This window comes from Chrysemys picta, chromosome 1 (genome assembly GCF_011386835.1).
Source record: "Chrysemys picta bellii isolate R12L10 chromosome 1, ASM1138683v2, whole genome shotgun sequence".
Classification (NCBI taxonomy): Eukaryota; Metazoa; Chordata; order Testudines; family Emydidae; genus Chrysemys; species Chrysemys picta.
In genome coordinates, this window is record NC_088791.1 from 311,414,253 (window position 1) to 311,434,625 (window position 20,373).

Genomic DNA, 20,373 nt, shown 5'->3' on the forward strand with positions numbered 1-20,373 from the left:
AATTACTTAGATACCTCACAGAGGAGTCGTGAGGATTAGTTAGTTAATGTTTGTACAACATTTTGAAGATGAAAAAGTGGATCATTTTATTTGACTTTATTATTTTGAATGTGGTGCCTCATTCCCTCATCTAAAAAATATAAAAGAACATAAGTGCTATTTTTGTTGCTGTTTGTTCATAGATTTTTTTTAATGTGTAGTTCAGTGCCATTTTAAAATGTAAAACATTTATTAAAAACAAATGAACACCACACACACTCTAAGTGGATGCATCCAAATCTGCTTCCTAGACATATGGGGCCTCTTCAAATCCTGTAACATTCAGAATAATTTGATGTTTCTTATCCCTCTTCCCTGAATAATTATCCCCATGTGACTGAAAAGACACCAATTACTGACCCTGCTGCTTTCTGAATTTAGCCAAAAAGGCACTTACACTGGTCAATAAATCCCTATGTTTTTTGATACAAGAATTTTATTAATAAAATGTCAGCATGTGCAAAAAATCTTCCCTGTCAGCAGGACATGTTTTTTTTCCCCTCCTTTCTTTTATATATTAGTCGCATGAGTTTTTCTGATATAAAAATAATGTAAAAAAAAGTTCCTCCTAATTCCTCACTCACTGACTTGGGCCCTGTGGTGATTTGCTTCTCCTTGGGGGCCTTGTGTTGGTAACACTTATTGTTTCAGCTGTGAGTGAATCAATGCATGGAGAACATTCGTATTACTTGAAGAGTATTAAATGTATGACTGAGAGCCTCTTCTCCATCATCGAATGGATTGGTTACATGCAGGTTTATTCTCAAGAGTGAGAGATACACTTGGCCACATGAGAGAATGTGATAGGTATAACTGAAAGCTCTAAATATAGATCTGACACAGATGCACAGCAGATCCTATCCTGACTTATCCAGTAAGCAGGGTGGAGGGAGTGGTCTGACCAATGGTTGTTCCATGATGTACAGCTAAAACTTTAGAGTGGCACAGTTCAGAATGACTTACTGCTGTACATAGTTTATATGTAGCACGGCAACATGCTCTTCACAACTAACACTGACAGTAGCTCAGCTTCCTGCCTCAGAAGAGCTTACAAATTAATTAAGATTACTAGGGTACACAGACCAGCAAGAGAAAACTGGAGACGCTATGGGCCTGATCTTCCTTTGACTTGCATTGATTTTATACCTTCAACGGTTACTTCTGGTTTACACCTATTGCATCAGAATAATCAGCCAGTTCATTTTAGTGTGAAATCCACAATGTGAGACAACCCAAATTAAGTGTTTAAGGAGGAATTTCAAGCAGGAGAGAGAGGGCACATGGCATACAGGAAGTAGGAGGCTGTTCCAAGCCTAGGGATCATGAAAGAAGTCACATGACTGAAAGCTGGAAAAGGACACGTATGAGGTGTTGGGAGAAGCCATTAACGTAACCATAAGAAGAAAGATGGGGAGGACACGAGAGAAGAGATGTAAGTAGGGGAAGCATCAGAGCATGATGAAAGTGAGGCTGAAGAGCTTAAAGCTGTTGTAGAATTAGAGAAGCATTTAGTGAAGGGTTTGCAGAGAGGGGCAATGTGGTTGGAGCAAGGGGAGAGGAAGATGTGCTTTCACCCTCATTCTCCATAAATACACCCGTTAAAAAGCAAAAAAAGCCCTTATAGATCTTCCTCCGCTTATTTTTGTCACTTTTAATCTTAGTGACTCTAACAACTTGTAGCAAAAGCTTCAACCTGAACAGTGCTGAGTCTGCTGGCTTATTGCTTGAAATTGCGGCAGCTCAGAGGGAGCAATAATCTGCTCTGAAAGACTTTTTGCAGGGTTTTTCCTCATGTAATTCTATTTTTTCTTTAAATATAAATTACTGCCGCAGCTCCACAAGAGCTGAATGCTGGGAGGTGTTCAGCGCCCTCAGCTACCACAGAAGTCTCTGATTCAGGAGAGCACTTAAGTATGTGCTTAAGTCCATCCCTATTTAGGAAAGGACCTAAGCACGTGTTTTAAGTGCTTTTCTCAATCAGAACTAAAGTCAGTGAGAGATGATGACACTAACACCTTGTGAGATTGAGCCCATAATGAGCACAGAAACAAGCTGCCCCTGTATTATTTACATTCATTTAAAATAAAATAAACATTAAAAACAGTAAGAAAAACTTTTAAAATAGTAACTAAAATGAGTTGTTTTTTACAAGCAGCCTGTTCAGGAGGCAGTATGTCTAAGCAAATAAATCATTCCAACTTTCTGCCTCATATTTTGCCATCTATAAAATTAAGGCACTAATATTTCCAGATCACCCCATCAGGCTGTTTTGAGGATTAATAAGTTCATTTTATAAAGCAACTTTAACACACTTAACTATGTAAATGCTAAGTGTTGTTAGTAGTAAGATTATTACTATTAAAATTATTTCTTTAAAAATTCTGGTCTGGTATGTATTCTAAATATTTTTTACTTATTTTTTTAACCACCTACAAGCTGTCAAAATACATATGCATGAGAATGCAAACTGGTACAATAGGACCTTGTTAAATGACCTGATGGTCCATCATATTTTTCTCCAGAAAGGTCATCAGCATTCACCTTTCAGAATGTGGATTAGTAAGATTCTCTCAACACATAATCAGGAAGTTCAATATATGTCTGTGATCAGCATTTAAAATATGTATTTATTATTAAGAACTATACCCTGCATCTGTCGTGCTTTTCATCCAGGATCTCAAAGCACTTTACTAGCATTAATTAAGCCTTACAGTACCCATGCAAAGCAGGTATTATTTTACTTGTTTGACAGATGAGTAAATTGCAGCTCTGGACGTTGAAGTGATTTGCCACCTAGAAAAATCAGTGACAGTTTCAGGCGCAGAATCTTGGGGTCCTGCCTTATAGTTCCCCTGCTCTATCTGCTAGATAACACTCTCTCCTTTTTTTGAAATGCAATAACACATGACAGTGTGTGTGAGCCCAAATAAAATGGCATTCACTTCTTCAGTATTAAAGATAAACTCCGCTTTCCATCTTAAGTCTCTAAAACCCACCTTTGGCAATAGTGTATATGTACAGTCATTTATGACATTACACTGTTTGTATTCAACTTCTGCAGTACCTCTCCTTGATCACTTTGGTATTATGTTTCTTCCTTTTCCCTCATCCATTTCTTTTAGTTGTTTAGACTGTAGACTCTTCGGGGCATGGATTGTCTTCCATATCCATAAATTACCTAGCACATATTTAAAAAATAATCAGTACATAATAGTGATTATTCTTGTAGTCGTTGTGTATAACACACTATTAGCTTCTTCCAGTAATGGCTATGTTAGTGTTGCACGTGGCGTATATGCATACATGCAATGGCATAATAGGACTTTTTGTGGGTGTGATCTCTAACTCATACCTTTGAAAACGTCCACGTTGGTGCATCACTTAACCCAGTATGAGTAAAATGGGAGCCAGGAGTCAGAGGGCACCTCAGAGTTCTAAGGAAAATCTGATGAGTTTCTGAGGCTACAAGTAAGATAGACTAGCTGAAAAGGCTGTCTGTGTCATGGAGAAAAGATTAAAGAGGGGAGCTGTCTGTGCTGTTTAAACCAGTCTGTGCCACTGGCCTAAAACCAACTGCAGTAGACAGCTGTGAGTTGAGACTGACAGAGATCTGGACAGAAGAAGATTCCTAGGAGAAAAATAATAATGTGGGCATTATTAAGTGGAAAGAGAGCTGTACTGTGTTCTCTTTTGTCACCTCTACAGTTTAGCCACCTGGCCGTTTGGGGAAGCATGCTGCTCTGGTTGGTGTTCTTCGGAGTCTACTCGGCCATCTGGCCCACCATTCCCATTGCACCAGACATGCTTGGACAGGTTAGTTTTCATGCTTGGATATGGGAAAGATTGGTGAGTGTGCTTTCTGACTGCAGCCCTTTGTCTTCAGTGCCTTGGGAAAGTAATACTACCTGCATTGCTCATACAGCAACAGGATGGTGCCTATAAAGGAAATGCCTTCAGTGAGTGCACCTACGCTTTAGTTAAAACCTTCCTGCACCCTGCAAATGTTAAAGTTTTACAATAGTAATTAAAACCAATTAGCTTGGTTCTCAAAGTTATTCACAGTGTAAGTCACTGTATGTGCTGTAGATAGTCTATGGAGTTTTCCCATTGATTTGGGTGGGAATGGGCCTAGGCTCTTCATTAATAATGGCTTTGGGAGATTTTCTTGGTAACAAAGGTTTGACAAAATGCCAGACAAAAATTTGATATTTTAAAACTTTGGGTTGTGTATTTCCTCTGTTCGTATACTCAGTTTTCTACTACTCCTTTCTCCTAACTTGTTAAAAGAAAACAGAGAATGTACCTGAAAACAACTTATGGGATGGTCAGAAATAGAAGGGAAGCTTATACGTTATAGGTCCCCTGACAATGTTAGTGGAGTTCTGGATTTGTTCCTTCATTGTCAGTTGTTGCAGGTGGTGAAATTCACCCTGTCATTATTTCAACCAGTGGTGCACAGAGAGAATAATGAGCCTGTCAAAACTCCTTCAATGAGAGTATTTTGAATGAGAGTCCTCGGAAATGAGGGACTAGCAAATATACCATAAAATACTACTCCAAGCAAACTCCAATGTTGTTGCAGTAAGTTACTGGAAAAGATACTCTTACAGCAAGTTTGGAGTTACCTTTAAAGATGCTTTTGTTTATAGAGAAGAGGAAAAGGCAAAATGAGAATGGTTATAATAGTGGACCTAAGCAAATTAATTTTTATACATTGTCATCTTTGCACATTAGAAACACAAAGCATCCATGAACTTAATTAATTATTTATAAGGTTACTTTTCACATAATTTCATATAGTTGTTGGCATCCTTTCGTCTGTGAGAGACGGTGGGAATTGCAACCTATGATGTAGTAATTCTGGCATCATTCTGCTTCAGCATGGTTCTGGTCTAATAAATATTTCATTAGATTGTAGTACAATGCAGAGGATAATGGAGATTTTAGTAGATTATCATGGACAGCTTTCTAAAGGAAGGAGAGAGAATGACAACTGACAGGATGGGATCAGCCATCATATGACTGGCAGAGACAAACACCAAATTCCTTTGATAGTATTTCATAATGTCCTCAGTGTGTTTCACAGTGCACATTTGCATCAGCAACTCTAATTCACATTTCCATAAATTAGGCTGAAATTTGATTAAGTCTCATACCCAGCCATGAATCGGTTTTGCAATCTATAACAGCAGACTCTTAATGTTGCTATTAATGTATCAGCATGTTTAATGCACAAGTGTCAAGGTAAACTAGTTCCACATATTAGAAGGCTCAGACTATAAAGTTCAGTTCCAGAATGTAGTGTTTTTTAGAACTTTTTTTATTGCAATAACCCCCCCCCCCCCCCCAAAGCACCATGACTGGAGTGGATGTTAACCACAATGTAACCCACAAGTCCCAGAGCAAAGTAACTGATGTTAAATAGCATTTTATTTTTGCTTAAATACTTTCTAGAAAATGTTTTTCTCCTTAAGCCATGTTATTTTATACTCTTTGGTTTTCCAGAACAAACGATGCCTTGAGATATGACATTAATATCTTGCTGAGGGTAAAACAATACTTATTCTTGTGGAGAGCACAACATTTACATTCTGAGTGATTGAGTGAGATCATTTATGTAGTCCAATACTTGCATAGCTGTTCCTGGATCAGTAATCACTATTGAAGACATTATGGAGTTGTTCATCATCTTAGCAAAAGTACAAGAGCCTTCGGGGGAAAGGGAGTCTTATGTAATATAATATATGGTTTCAGCATAAACATTAGTTTAAACAGTACCACTGTGTTGTAGTGTTATATTTTTGCTCCTTAGTTTGTATGCTTTGAGGGGAGGAGAGGGGGAAAAAGAGAAGTTTTTTACCTCTTGAAAATGATGGAAGATCCCTAAGATGGAGGAAACTTCTGTAGAACTTCCATTAACTTGCACAGAGGCTCTCGAGAAATAATTTGCTGCACAATACCAAACCATGGTCAAATGAGCAGGGACCATACTAGGCTACAGTCTGTAAAATGAATTGCCTCTCTTCTTCCAGGGTATTTAAAATATTCCTTTATTCCATCTCTTTTCCTTTTTGCAATTGTAAGTAATCAAGATTTGTTAAAAGCGAAGTGGGGACAGTGAAGAGTTTATAGTTTGTTTTTAAATCTCTCTTTCATTAGAGTGTTTCTAGTTGTTTAAATAAATTAATTTTCAAAATGTATTAAACACTACTAAAACACAAAATACTATAGCACTTAAAAGCAACCTAGTTCCTTATGACTATAATGCTTAGTTAGTGTCTATAACAACCAGCACATCCCATCATGAGTCAAAAATATGACGTGTAAAGCATTTTATTCCATCTATTCACCAAATGTCTGCATGGAGAGTCTCAGATATTTAAGTGTCTGAAAAGATGTATTGTTTCTGCTGGGGTTTATTAAACTATTGAGTGAGTATTTCTTTCTCTTGTACATTACGTTTGGAGCATTCTTACATGGGGAAAAAATGCAGGTTTTTCCTTCAGGGCAAAAGGGAAGTAACTACTGAATTAAAGAGTTATTCTCTACTGTCAGAGACAACATATTTCTTTTGTTTCACTTAATGCATTTCATAATACAATAAATGAAACATATTGCTAATAAGACAAAGCAGTGATAAAATCCCAGTGTAACCTAATGGAAATTTTACAATAATAAAAGAGATTTGACACACTGGAAATTAAGTAGAAAATCTTCGGTAGCTTTTTGGTGGTCTTTTTTTAAACCCATGCATTCGTTCCCTAACAGTACTAGAAGTAGAAGTTGAAGTCTACACCTCCAGAAGGCTTTACAATTATCTATGACAGGGGTGTCCTCAGCCTGGTCCCCTTGGTTTCTTGAGCCTCTTTGGGTGTTTTGTTTGGTTGTTTTTCACATAGGAGGTAGTATTGAGGAAAGAAAGGAATCTACTATCCTTGCCTCTGCATAGTCTGAGTTGTTCACATGTGCCAGTTTGGACTAGCTCTTTTTTGAATAAAAATTTCTGCAAACAGAGCATACTGCACACACTGGGCACCAGTCTGATCCCTTCTCCATGTTAGTATGTGGAACTCATTGCCTCAAGATATTATTGAACCCAGTAGCTTTGTACATCAATATATAACTATGTATATTATAAGGTACCTAATATGGACGAGATGGTGCAATTAGGAAATGTCTGTTACTGCTACCCCAGTAAGAGGCTGCTTGTTTTCTAATGAACTCCTTTTTGAGCTGCAGCTAATTACCCTCTGTGTGGCCCACCAGCTCTGTTGGTCAGAGCATCAGGGTGCAGGGCCATAGTTTTGCCTATTTCCTACCCCTTTTGGGGTGCATGGTACTGTAAAAGGAATAGGGATGGGCTACAATTCTGCCTGTCCCTTACCTGGGCCACATAAATGGGGTTTCTGGGGTTGGGGGACTGTTTTTGTCCTCCTCTCCTCATTGAGTGCCAGACACAAAGTCAAGGCAGGCTTTAGCCCTATCTAAATTACAATAACATATGTGGTTGCACTCACTAGAATAAAAATATATTGAGCCTCAGGTCTTAATCTGAATACCAGCTGGGCTCAAGAAGATTCCCCCTACCCTCTCTTCCCATGTTGTTATATTGTATTGTTAAATGCTTTATGGAAGGTTTATGCTTTTCTCTGGAGCATCTGGAATTAGCCATTGGTAGAGACAGGATACCACTGATCTCTTCCAATTTGACAGTTCCTGTTTTCCCCCCTCTCTATATAAGCATCTTATGTTGGTCTTTGCCTCATTAATTTTGTTCCGAAGGCTCAAAGGTGATTTGTATCATACATAAACTTCATTGTCCATTTTGAGTCTTGTTTTTTCTTTAAAAAATAAAATAAAATAAAATAAAAAATTCCTGTGCTGTGGTTAGTCTGACGTGTTAGGCATTTAGTGGTGGTGAGGTTTTGTTTTGGGTTTTTTGCTGGGTGACATGTTGTATGCAGTCATGTTCCAGACTTATGATTTAAGTATTGTTTTGGTCACAATATTTTGATTATAGATCAGCATTACTAATGTCTTCCACATTTGAGGCTTTTTGGTTGGAAGAGCCAGAGTTGGCACTGTACCTTCAAGGTTTTTTTGTGTAAATCTGCTTCTAGCTTCTAGTACTTCTCTTGCCTCTCCTTAGTTTCTTCTTATCTTTTCTTTTGTCAAGATGAGAATCACTGATATCTTAACCAAAATGTTTTTTTTTTAAACCATCAGCCCTACATTTGGTTAATGGAAACAGCAAAAGATCTGGGCCACTCCAGTGAACTTTCTGCGTGAATTTTGAGAGATGATTTCTAGCTCTTACAGCCAATGGCAAGCTTTATTTTCTTTCCTGACGCTGTCTACTTTGCTTTCAGTGGGACACTTCTTGGGCTGAGTTGAGTACGGTCCTAGGTCAAAAATGTCTATCAGATAGCTTCTTGGTTCATACGTAGTGCTTTCAGAAAGAGTTTAAGGATAGTGTCTGATACTGGGTGCTCCATTCACTGCTGGTCTGGAGCCTCCCCCTGGCCATTCCGGGGATTAGCTCATCAGGTCAACACCCCGTCCCCCAGTTGCATGTCATCACTCGGTCTATCTCTCTGGTCTGTAGCCCCTCCTCAGTCCAGGAACCGCAGCCTCCTCTTCATGACTCAGTCCTCTGGCCAGGTCACTTAGCATTTCCCCCTTCCAGACAGTCTTCCTATTCACTGCCTCAGGTGCCACTCCCTCAGTGGCTGGTAGGAGAACCCGCGCCCACCTTCTTCTCTGCGTTCCAGTCCATAGAACCTCAACCCAGCAGTTCTGGACTCTTCCAGCCTCACTGCTCCTTCCCTGGACTGCTTCCTACTCTTCTAGTACCTTCCTAGAGGAGGGGGTACCAGCTCCAAACCCTCCTCCCTCTTCCCAGGGAGTGACTACCCTTTTCCAGCAGCAGTCCCTGTCTGTTACCAGCTTCCTGGCTTTCTAGGCAGTGGCGGATTAGCCACTGGACCAATGGGGCCCACGCCCAGTGATTCCAGCCAACGGAAAAAATCTGCCGTTGGGCAGTGGAAGCCCTGAGCTCCAGCCACTGGGCAGGCAGGGCGGGGGAAGCCCCCACACCCCGACCCCACTCTCCGGCAGCAGCACCAGGTGGGCAAGGCGGGGAAAGCCCCAGCAGTCCCAAACCCCATCCCCAGCAGAATCTGTGGCATGGGGGAAACCCCCCCAGCGGCCCCTGACTCTGGCAGAAGCCAAGGGGTGGGAGAAGCTCCTCCCCAGTGCCGCCTGAGTCTGTCCCCAGGAGAAGCTGCAGGGCGGCAGGGGAAGCCCCCGACCCCATTCTCCAACAGAAGTGCTGGGCGGGTGGGTCAGGGGAAGCCCCAGCACCCAGACTCCCGCTGCGGCCCTGGAACTGGAGGAGCTCTTGCGCCCCAGGGCCATGGCGAGGGGACAGAGCTTCTCTGGTCTTGGGGCCACAGTGTGGGGTGGGGGCAGAAAGGAGCAAAAGGGATTGTAGGGTGAGGAAAAATAGGGGCAGACCCTGGGTGGAACAGGGGTGGGCCCTGGGGAAGGGGCAGAAAGGGGTGGGTCTGTGGGCAGAGCCGCAGGCAAAAGGTGTGGAACGGGGCGGGGCCACAGGCAGAAGGAGTGGGGAGGGGCCCCCTACTTATTCTGGCCCAGGGCCCTAGGCAGCTTCTTTTCCTTTCTTGTTCATGTTCTCTGAGCATGATGTACCTACCCCCAGCTCTTCCGTTAGTCCTCTTAATTTTTGTCCCCCTCAAAAAAATGGTTTGGCTGGCCAGGACTGTAAAGTTTTAGAAGAACCCACTGGTCATGTGACCAGTCCTTTGGCTAAAATCTAGTCCGAGTATACCTCATGGCTACTTGAGGGAGTCTGTATTCATGTTACGGATTGTGAAAAGAGGAGCCCACACAAAAGAGCAGCCCTGTTTTCAGTGCAGCATAATCTGCAATATTTCCATGGTCGTGTTAAATATGCTTCACATTACTACTCTTTTCATTTTTCACACAACTGTTGACAACGTCTACAACTCAGTGTATATTTTCCTATTTTCGTGGGTCTTTTTGCTTTCCTCTCCTCAGTTTTAAATTTTTTTCCAGAGGTTTCGGTGTTCTTTTGGCATCTCATTTCCACAGAGTTTGGTGCTGGTTAGAAAATTGGCTGTTCTGACTGTGGTTTGTTTGTCTACGCTCACTCGCGCATTACATTGTGATGTCAGTGTTTCAATCTGTGGAAACCCTTCATTCAAATGTTAGTCAGAAATCAGACTTCTGCCTGCAGATTGAAGTCCTCATGCCTTCTGATCTTGTTTATTTTTATAATTATGTGAAAGGGTCTCCATTGCACTTGATGTGGTTTTGGAACTTATTCTTTTTCTGGAGCTTTGGCCTGTGCTTTGTACAGATAAATTAAAGTTGGGTAATGAAGTATGCATACCTCTTATACACATCTGTTTAGGAAATGGTTTAGTTATTTTTGTGATCCATGAATGACTTTCATAAGCGAATCTGCCATTGTAGGTCTCTGATGTTTATGCTTTAGGATGCGCCAAAAACAAAAAAATAGAAATGAATAAAATGAAACAGAATATCTTTTTTAAAGGGCATATTGTGAATGTAAAATTATCTAAATAAACATGTACGCCATGAAGAGGCTTCCTATAAACAAGAACACCTCTCTGCCTACAGGCAACTTATCAGCAAATCTCTCCTGGGTATGTCTTAAAGTTGTATAATAAATTTGTTGCTCATATGACCTTAATCCTTGTGGAGATCTTAAAACTGTTACATTCATGCAGCTGTACCTAAGGTTGTGTCAGCTTTTCCCATATGAACTCGTTTTCACAGGTTTAAACCTTGCCTATGAAAAATCACCTTGGACTCAGAATTGGCAATATACAGCCAAATATTAAGCCAGCCTTAACCTAACTTTGAATTTTGCTTCTGCAAATTTTCCTTGCTTGGTTTTTCAAATGCAAAATCAAAGGCTACTTTCTGAAAATGTGGTTCACTTGATCAACTAGGAGAAACTTTTCTTAAAAATAAAATTTGAAAAGGTTCAGCAAGTTAGATGGTTTGGGGGTATTTGGGTGTTTTATTTTATTTATTTATTTTTTTTTTATAAATGTAAGGTTGCAAATGTTGGTATCATGACAAAGAGGGACCTTAGAAAACGATCATGAAGGGAAGATTTCAGACCAATTATGTAAATCAATAAGTTGCTAGTATACAAGGAATATAGAGAGTCTTTCTCCTATTTTGATGTGTTTAAGCTCATTAGAATATTTTATGGAAATGGCTAATTGGAGCTATGAAAAATTATATGGAAGAAAAGGAGCTTCCTTGATTGAATATCCTTACTTTGGGACTTCGTATCTTATTTGCAAGAACTCTAGCTACGGGATTAACATATTAAACATACAGTCAGTTAACAAAATGTAACTTGATTGCAGGTAAATCAATTTCTAACAGAGTCTGGCAGGTCGTGTGCATGGGGCTTTAACCATGGTTTGTAAGATTGTTCCAATATGGACTGGTCCTTGTCCACACTGTTTCGTCAAACTATGGTTAGAAACCAGATACCTGTAGCTTAATTTGAAAAGCAGCATATGTAATGGTCCTTTACACCTATAGATAATTGGCAAAATATCCAGATTTGTTGCCTTGGAAATAGTATATAGCTATGTTCATGAAAACAGAAACCAGCCCTTTCCCTCAGAAATAAACTATAGTCCTGTGGTAATGGGTTATACTCAAAAATCATATCATTATTCACAGTTTGGAATATGAGGTTGCTTAAGGTTCTTTATAGATTTCTCCAAATCATTTGTTCTTGTATTTAGAAGTTTCTCTTTGTGGGCAGCAAAGCTTTTTGCATGTTCTTGCGGAGTTGGTTTGAAGGTGTCCTATTAAGTGTTTTCTTAATTCATACCAACTGAGTTTTTAAACTTAGAGATGTAGCCGCTGTATTGTACTGTACTGAAGGCAACATACATTGACATTAGAAATACATCCTAGAATACTCAAGGAGCTGACTGAGGAGATATCTGAGCCATTAGCGATTATCTTCAAAAAGGCATTGAAGATGGGAGAGATTTCAGAGGACTGGAAGAGGGCAAATATAGTGCCAATCTGTAAAAAAGGGAAATAAGGACAACCCGGGGAATTACAGGCCAGTCAGTTTAACTCCAGTACCCAGAAAGATAATGAAGCAAATAATTAAGTAATCAATTTGCAAACACCTAGAAGATAATAAGGTGATAAGTAACAGTCAGCATGGATTTGTCAAGAACAAATCGAGTCAAACCAACCTAATAGCTTTCTTTGACAGGGTAACAAGCCTTGTGAATGGGGGGAAACGATAGATGTGGTATACCTTGACTTTAGTAAGGCTTTTGATACTGTCTCGCATGACCTCCTCATAAGCAAATTAGGGAAATACAACCTAGATAGAGCTACTATAAGGTGGGTGCATAACTGGTTGGAAAATAGTTCTCAGAGAGTAGTTATTAGTGGTTCACAGTCAAGCTGGAAGGGCATATCGAGTGGGGTCCTGCAGGGATTGGTTCTGAGTCCAGTTCTGTTCAATATCTTCATCAATGATTTAGATAATGACATAGAAAGTACACTTACAAAGTTTGTGGATGATACTAAGCTAGGAGGGGTTGCGAGTGCTTTGGAGGATAAGATTAAAATTCGAAATGATCTGGACAAACTGGACTGGAGAAATGATCTGAAGTAAATAGGATGAAATTCAATAAGAACAAATGCAAAGTACTCCACTTAGGAAGGAACAATCAGTTGCACACATACAAAATGGGAAATGGCTGCCTAGGAGGGAGTACTATGGAAAGAGATCTGGGGTCATAGTGGATCACAAGCTAAATATGAGTGAACAGTGTAACCCTATTGCAAAAAAAGCAAACATAATTCTGGGATGTATTAGCAGGAGTGTTGTAAGCAAGACATGAGAAGTAATTCTTCCACTCTACTCCATGCTGATTAGGCTTCAGCTGAGTATTGTGCCCAGTTCTGCGTGCAACATTTCAGAAAGATATGGACAAATTGGAGAAGAGCAACAAAAATGATTAAAGGCCTAGAAAACATGACCTATGAGGGAAGACTGAAAAAAAATTGGGTTTGTTTAGTCTGTAGAAGAGAAGACTGAGGGGGGGGACATGATTCCAGTTTTCAAGTACATAAAAGGTTGTTACAAGGAGGGGGGGAGAAAAATTGTTCTCCTTAACTTCTAAGGATAGAACAAGAAGCAATCGACTTAAATTGCAGCAAGGGTGGTTTAGGTTGGACATTAGGAAAAACTTCCTAACTGTCAGGGTGGTTAAGCACTGGAATGAATTGCCAGAGAGGTTGTGGGATATCCGTCACTGGAGATTTTTAAGAGCAGGGTAGACAAAAACACCTGTCAGGGACGGTCTAGATAATACTTAGTCCTGCCACAGGGGACTGGACTAGATGACCTCTCAAGGTCCCTTCCAGTTCTACAATTCTATGAAAAACTGCCCGCATTTTGAGCTATAGTGACAGGAAAGGAACCTAGGAACACAAGAATTGCCCAGCAGTGGTCCATCTAGTCTAGCATCCTGTGTCAGAGAGTGACCAGATCCAAGTGCTTCAGAAGAAGATGCAAATACCCCAGCAGTAGGCAGTTCAGTAATAACTTGTCCTCAGGGAAATTTCCACCTAACCCTCCAATTATCAGTGGGTGGTTTATGCCCGGAAGCAAGAGGATTTAAACAGCCTTTCCAAAACTCTTGTCTGTTTGTTTGTTTGTTTAATATTTAATAGTGTAATGCTGGGTATCAGCTGTCCATTTTCTTATGAATACTGCTAAGCTCAATGACATCTTGTGGTAATAAATTCCATGGGTTAATATGTGGTTTGTGAAAAATTGTGCATTGTGTAAAAAAGTATTTTCTTTTATCAGTGTTGAATTTGCCACTTTTCAGTTTCTTAGAATTTTTCCTGAGGAGCCATTATGATCTATTTTCATCAGTCTACATGTAAGGAGGATTCTAAACAATAAATGGCTGGCTGTTGGCTAGTGATGAGAAGACTGCACTAGAGCAGTGGTTTTCAACCTTTTTTCATTTGTGGACACCTAAAAAATTTTGAATGGAGGTGCAGACCCCTTTCGAAATCCGCAGACCACAGGTTGAAAACCACTATGGTAATGACAACCTTTTGCTGAACCCTTAGACGTAGTCTGGACACCCCACGGGGGTCCATGGACCACAGTTGAAAACCATTCCATTAGAGGATCAACAGTCGGAAAGGGTTTAGATTCTGTTCCTGGCACTGCCACTGATTTGCCATAAGAGTGTCATTATCAATATTATGTTTATTATGATAGTGCTTGGGAATTATCTGAGAACAGGGCCCCATCAGGCACTGCACAAACACAGAGTAGTAGATGATCCATACCCAGACAAAGGGTAGGGAAAAGGGGTATAACAGAGTGATCGGTGTGATGGGGGCAAACATTATGATAGTTCCATGATTTTTGAGGGTGTGGTGTTGTTAGGCAAGTCATTGTGTAGGGAGACTTTCAAAGGTGCATCTGGGGTCCAGAGCAGGAAGGTTGTGGCCATTCTGGAAACTGGAAACACTTTTACAGCTGAGGCTGGGCAATACACAATAGGGCAGCTGTGACTTTTGCAATCAGCATTTAAATGGTTCTTTCGGGTCACACTTGAGTCCTCCTCAGGTCCTCCTATGAATGTGGCTGTGCAGCATTGTGGCTGAACAGGAGAGGGTAGTTAGAACATAAGAGCGGCCACACTGGGTCAGACCAAAGGTCTATCTAGCCCAGTATCCTGTCTTCTGACAGTGGTCAATGCCAGGTGCTCCAGGTGGAATGAACAGAAAAGGTAATCATCAAGTGATCTACCCCATGTCGCCCATTCTCAGCTTCTAGCAAACAGAGGCTAGGGACACCATCCCTGCCCATCCTGGCTAATAGTTAGGAGATACTGCTGATTTTTTGTTTAGATGCCATTTCTTATTCATTCCTTTGCTTGGGAGCTGAGAGGGAGAGGGAACAGGGTGTTACGGTTTTGTTGGGGGAGGGGTTATTTATTTATTAATTTTGTTTTTCTGATTTCTTGTCTTTCCACCATGTTTAATCATTCCTTCCCTGATGTTATGTTTTGGATCTCTGTGGGCAGGCAGCTCTAGTCATTTTTTAGATGGAAATTTTTTTCCAAATTAATTTCAAAGCATGCCTTTATTCCCTTACGTCCCTATGGTATTTATTATGATGGTTTTTTACTTTTAAAAATCTACACTTGAAGGACAAAATTTGACCCCAAAGCCCCAAGGAGTGGAAATAATCTCCATAATAATGGGCTGACATTAAGATGGGTGCAAGGGCTTCAGAAGCAGAGGGCTTGGCAGCAGAGCAAGCCCTCCTGAGTATCCCACATGGTGCTGTAAGTCAGACAGCCCCATCTGTCTCTCCACTGATTCTTGATTAACCCAGTTGGCTGTGGTGATGATGCTTCTCTCATGCCTCCCATCTTCCCCATAATGATGGGCATGTTGGGAATGGAGGTGATCTTAATATGCTGTGCACTGAACAACCTAAGCTCATAGCATGTCTACACACATGTGTGAGATCAGTATTTGTGTAGTTGGCCTGTGGGCATAAGATGCCCAGATTTGCATGACTATTTTTGTTGATTTTGATATTTATATTCCAGCAATGCCAAGAAAACCCAATCAGATAGGAGCACCATTGTGCTAGATACTGTACTAACAAACACAAGCAGCCCTGACAAGCTCAAGATCTAAGCATGCTTCTCAACCCTTTTCTTTCCTGTACGACGCCCCCTTCCATCTAGAGCCATGGATAATTGATGGATGTGGGCACATCCATGTGAGAACTGCAAAGTGTTTCTATTTTGTCCCTTTTTCCTGTTATATGACTGGGGGAAAGTTGCCTCTCACTGTAGAGCATATCAGTGTCAATACAGAGAGGGCTAGAGTTGTGATTTATAGTAGCTTGGTGATGCTGTTGTTCTTGAAAAACTGGTGAGAGATATGAACAATAGTCCCTTGGGCATACTGTTCCTATGGGAAGATATAGAATACCTCCTCCAATTCACTCTGTTAGCAGTGAACTTTAAAATAGGAGTCTATAAACATCTAAAATAGACATTAGTGATACCAGATAACTTTCAGCCTATTGATCAGAGGAGTCTGAGTTGTTTTTTGGAGAACAGGAGACCAGACTGAGGATAAGGGGCCAAGGGACACAATCTCTAAAACTTTAAAATAAGTTATTAATTATTTTTAGCTTAAAGAATTAGCTTATTTTTACCTTGAGGGAAAAGAGCTCCTTCGGAGGTGCAAAGTAGGGATGGCAAAACCAGTTCTGAGAGATGTCTGATAAAGTTTCAATAAGATACATGAGTTTTGCGGGCTTTCTTCCGGATCTAGAACCTTTATAAGGTGCTCCCATCTCAGCTGGCCATCATACAAGAAAGACAAAAGGGTAAAACATCATTGGGCCCCAGGCAAAAGCTTTAGCTAGAGTTCAGACTGAGAACACATTGACCTTTTAATGTGTAACATTAATAGAGTGTTACAGTTCAAATGAATTGAACCCTCAAAAGTCAGAAAATTCACCTTTAAGTTCCCAACACCAACTTTATCTCTGGCCTCTTTCCCCTCACTGACTCTCCATTTCCACACCCCACCATTCACCACTTGAAACAACCTTCAGTTTGCCATGTTGTGTGCACACATAATAACAATGTGGTTGTGAAGAACGTGGGTGATATCTGTATCATTTTTTACGAATATATTGTGCCTGATCTACTGACCAGACCGAACACCCAAAGTGCAGTTACTGCAGGCGGGGGAGGTGCCAGGTTATCACCCGTGTCAGCCCCCTGCTCAGCCAGGGCCGCCTACTACCTGCATCAGGTGGCTTCAGCTCCCAGGCCCAGCTCTGCAGGCGAGTCCCTCCTGACCCAGGCGGGGGGTGGGAGAGGAGCAACCGAGGGGCAGGGCCTTGGGAGAAGGGGTGGGACTTCGGGGGAAGAGGCTGGACAGGGGTGGTGCCTTGGGGGAAAAGGTGGGCCGGGGAAGGTTTCAGTACTCCTGCTGGATTGTCCGGTTTTTAAATACAGATGCTCCACGGGTTACACAAGACCCGACTTATGCAAATTCACAATTATGGAAAAAGTTCCATAAGCCAGAAATATGATTTTCGAGTTGCGGACATTTTTGCGTAACATATGTTTCCGACTTATGCAAAATTCGAGTTACACAAGGCTTTCCAACATGGAACAATTGCGTAAATCGGGGGGCCTCTGTATTACAAAGTTGGCAACCCTATTTCCCACCCCTGCACAGCTCCCAGTGTTAGTCTCCTTGCCCAGTTGAAGTCTCTCCCTCCCCAAGGTTCCCAGTCTTTCACCCCGGCCCATCAGCCTCCAGTCCCAGGCTCCCTCTGTCCAGTACTTGTCCTTTCTACATTCAATTCAGGTGGTCCTTCTCCACACTGCCAGGGCTCCAGCAATGGGGTCATTGAGAGCACACAAGAGAAAGTTTCCCTGCTCTCTGTTTCAGGGCCTGGCCCCACCCCATCTTGCAGCAGTTAGGATCTGCAAGTAAGCATAGGCGTGCGCACGGGGTGTGCCACGTGTGCCCGTGCACACTCTAATGCAGGGCAGTCAGAGCTTGGGGAGCGGGGCTGTGTGTATGGCTCCGCACTGAGCCAGACGCCGCTAGGAGCCTGAGGGGGGTTGGACAAGGGGCAGGGTCAGTCGGGGGAGAGGGAGCAGGGTGGGTTGGGCCGAGGGGTGGGATGCTCTCACTTCGGGGGCAGCTCCCCCCTCCCCAACGTCCCTGCGTGCAGGGAGAGTCTCGGCAGAGGCAATGCCTCCCTCCCAGCGCTGACCCGGTTCCCAGCCCATTGGCCAGGAATATCGGCCAATGGGAGCTGTGGAGGGGGTGGTGCTAGAGCTCCCTGACCACACTTCCCCAGCATGGAGGGGGAGGGAGCTGCTCCAGCTCCTCTTGCTCAGCCTGCTCCGCCTCCTGGGGCTGAGCCGCCTGGGACCAGTGCAGGGGCCGGGTCATTCTCGGCCAGCACGGGGGGGAGGGCTCGTCTGGGCCCCAGGCAAGGGGGTTATGAGGTGGGCAGGCCCCCCCCACTCTGATTCCCCCACCAGCCCCAGCTGTGACGCTGGCTCAGCCCAGGCAAGGCAAATAGCCCCCACCCAGCAGGCCGGTGCGTGTGGCTGGGGGGCAGGCAGGCGGGGGCGCTGGGCAGTGGGGGTCTGTGTGGGGTACTCCTGGGCCCCAGGGGGAATGAAAACAGCCCAGGTCCCCCTCCTGCAGTGTTCTTTGCTTCCCCGCAGAAAGTGAAGGAGATTGGGAATGTTCATGGCATAGTTTGTGGGCATTACCCCCCAAATAGAGGTGAGGGGTGGGGGGCCACATGGGATGCAGGGTCACGCCACTTCCCCCACCCCACCCCCATTTCTGTGAACACAGAGTTGCTGCAGCCCCGCTGAAAAAAGAAGGTGCTGCTCAGCTTTCTGGACTTTGCGGCTGGACACCACCTTCTGGGTCCTAGTGCGGGTTGAGCTCCCTTCTGTGTGCTGGGAGCCATCCTTCATTTTGTACAGCAGTGAGTTGTGGGGTGGGGCAGGGCAGGGGAAAAGAGGCAGGGGGGAAGAAGGGGGTGGGATGGAGAGGAGATGGAGTGGTGGGGAAGGGGCATGTGATGGGAAAGAGAAGGGGATGGGGGAAGTGGAGGCAGGGGGGAAGGAAGGTGGTGGGATGGGGAGGAGATGGAGCTGTGGGAAAGAGGCATGGGATGGGGAAGAGAAGAGGATAGGGGAAGCAGGGGCAGGGGGAAAGAGGCAGTTTGGGAAGGAAGGGGGTGGGATGCAGAGGAGATGGAGTGGTGGGGAAGGGGCATGGGATGGGGAAGAGAAGGGGATGGGGAAGTGGGGGCCCAGCGTGCAGATCCCCTTGGCAGCAGCTGGGGCTCCCCTGTTAAGCAGGCCCCTCAAACCCTCACTCTGACAAGCCCCACCTCCCCTGGATCTGTACCACCCTGATGAGCCCCCCCAGACACCCTCCCCACTGAGCCCCAACCACCTACACCCAGACCCCCACCCAAATGAACCCCACCTCTCTTGCACCCAGACCCCCCCCCAGCTGAGTTCCAACCACTTTCACTTGGTCCCCCCTGCAGACTCCCATTATCCCTGCACCTGGAATCTCCCTGTACATCCAGATCCCCCACTGAGCTGCCTGCACCCAGACTGCCCCACACAGAACCCTCTTACCCCCGCCCAGCCAATCACCGCCTCCTCAGTGCTACACATGACCTTTGTTGACTTACATCAGTCATAGCGCTCTTCCACCACTGCGCTCCAGCTTGGTTGGCGCTCTCTGCGCCCGCCCTGTAAGTGCCATCACGCCATTGGTCAAGGGGATGTCCAGGGGGTGGGATTTGGTGGGTATTCTGTTCTGAGCTGCGGCGTGGTAAGGGGGCTGGGCCAGGCGGGTTGGATATGTGCCAGAGGGTCTTGGGAGCAGTCAGGGGACGGGGAGCAGTTGGATAGGCATGGGACTCCTGGGGGTCTGTCTGGGGCGGGGGTGTGGTTAAGGGTCGGGGCAGTCAGGGGACAGGTAGGGGGTAGGGTCCTAGGAAGGCAGTTACAGTGGGGGGGGGTCTCAGGAGGGGGCAGTCAGGGGACAAGGAGCAGGGGGAGTTGGGGGTTCTGAGAGGGGAAGTTGAGGGCGGGAAGTAGGAGGGAGTGGATGGGGGTGGGGCTAGGGCAGGGTGGGGGCGGGGCTAGGGTAGGGCTTCCTGGGTGCACACCCTAATGAAATGTGCTGCGCACACCTATGCAAGTAAGGGAAAGTCCTGCTTGGCTTCTGCAGCTGTGGGCTGGAGCATGCTCAGTGAGCATCGAATCTTTGGGGAATTTAGCTGAGAAACTCCCAAGTCTCTGCTGAGCATGTGTGAACTGAGATTTTTCAGAGGGTTATAAGTTGGCCAAACTTGGGTGAAACTTCATTGGGACAGTAGAAAGCACAGTGCCAAATTTGAAGACACTTCTGGAAAGCATGGAGGCACTAGACCTTTTCAAAGAAAAGGACTCAAGAATTTTTTTGATGTGCTCAAACAATGTATTTTTCCCTAGCATTGCTCTCCAAAACCATGTCACTGTTTTGGCTGAATTATTCTAAAAAAATTCAGCCCATGGCAGACACTGGCATGGAAAAAAATCTCAGCCCAACGTTTTAAAGTTTGGCAAAGTTACCAGCAACTGAAAATAGGATCTTTAA

The 20,373-nt window shown here is 43.6% G+C and overlaps 1 protein-coding gene across 6 annotated transcripts in view; it reads left to right on the plus strand.

Annotated features, from left to right (window-relative positions):
• ATP8A2 (ATPase phospholipid transporting 8A2) overlaps nucleotides 1-20,373 on the plus strand; it is a 631,188-nt gene that overhangs the window by 483,579 nt on the left and 127,236 nt on the right. For all 6 annotated transcript variants that reach the window (XM_005286691.4, XM_065581436.1, XM_005286690.4 and 3 more), the window contains one exon: nucleotides 3,745-3,852. In XM_005286691.4, the coding sequence (XP_005286748.2) occupies nucleotides 3,745-3,852 (108 nt within the window). The remainder of the gene's footprint in view (nucleotides 1-3,744; nucleotides 3,853-20,373) is intronic.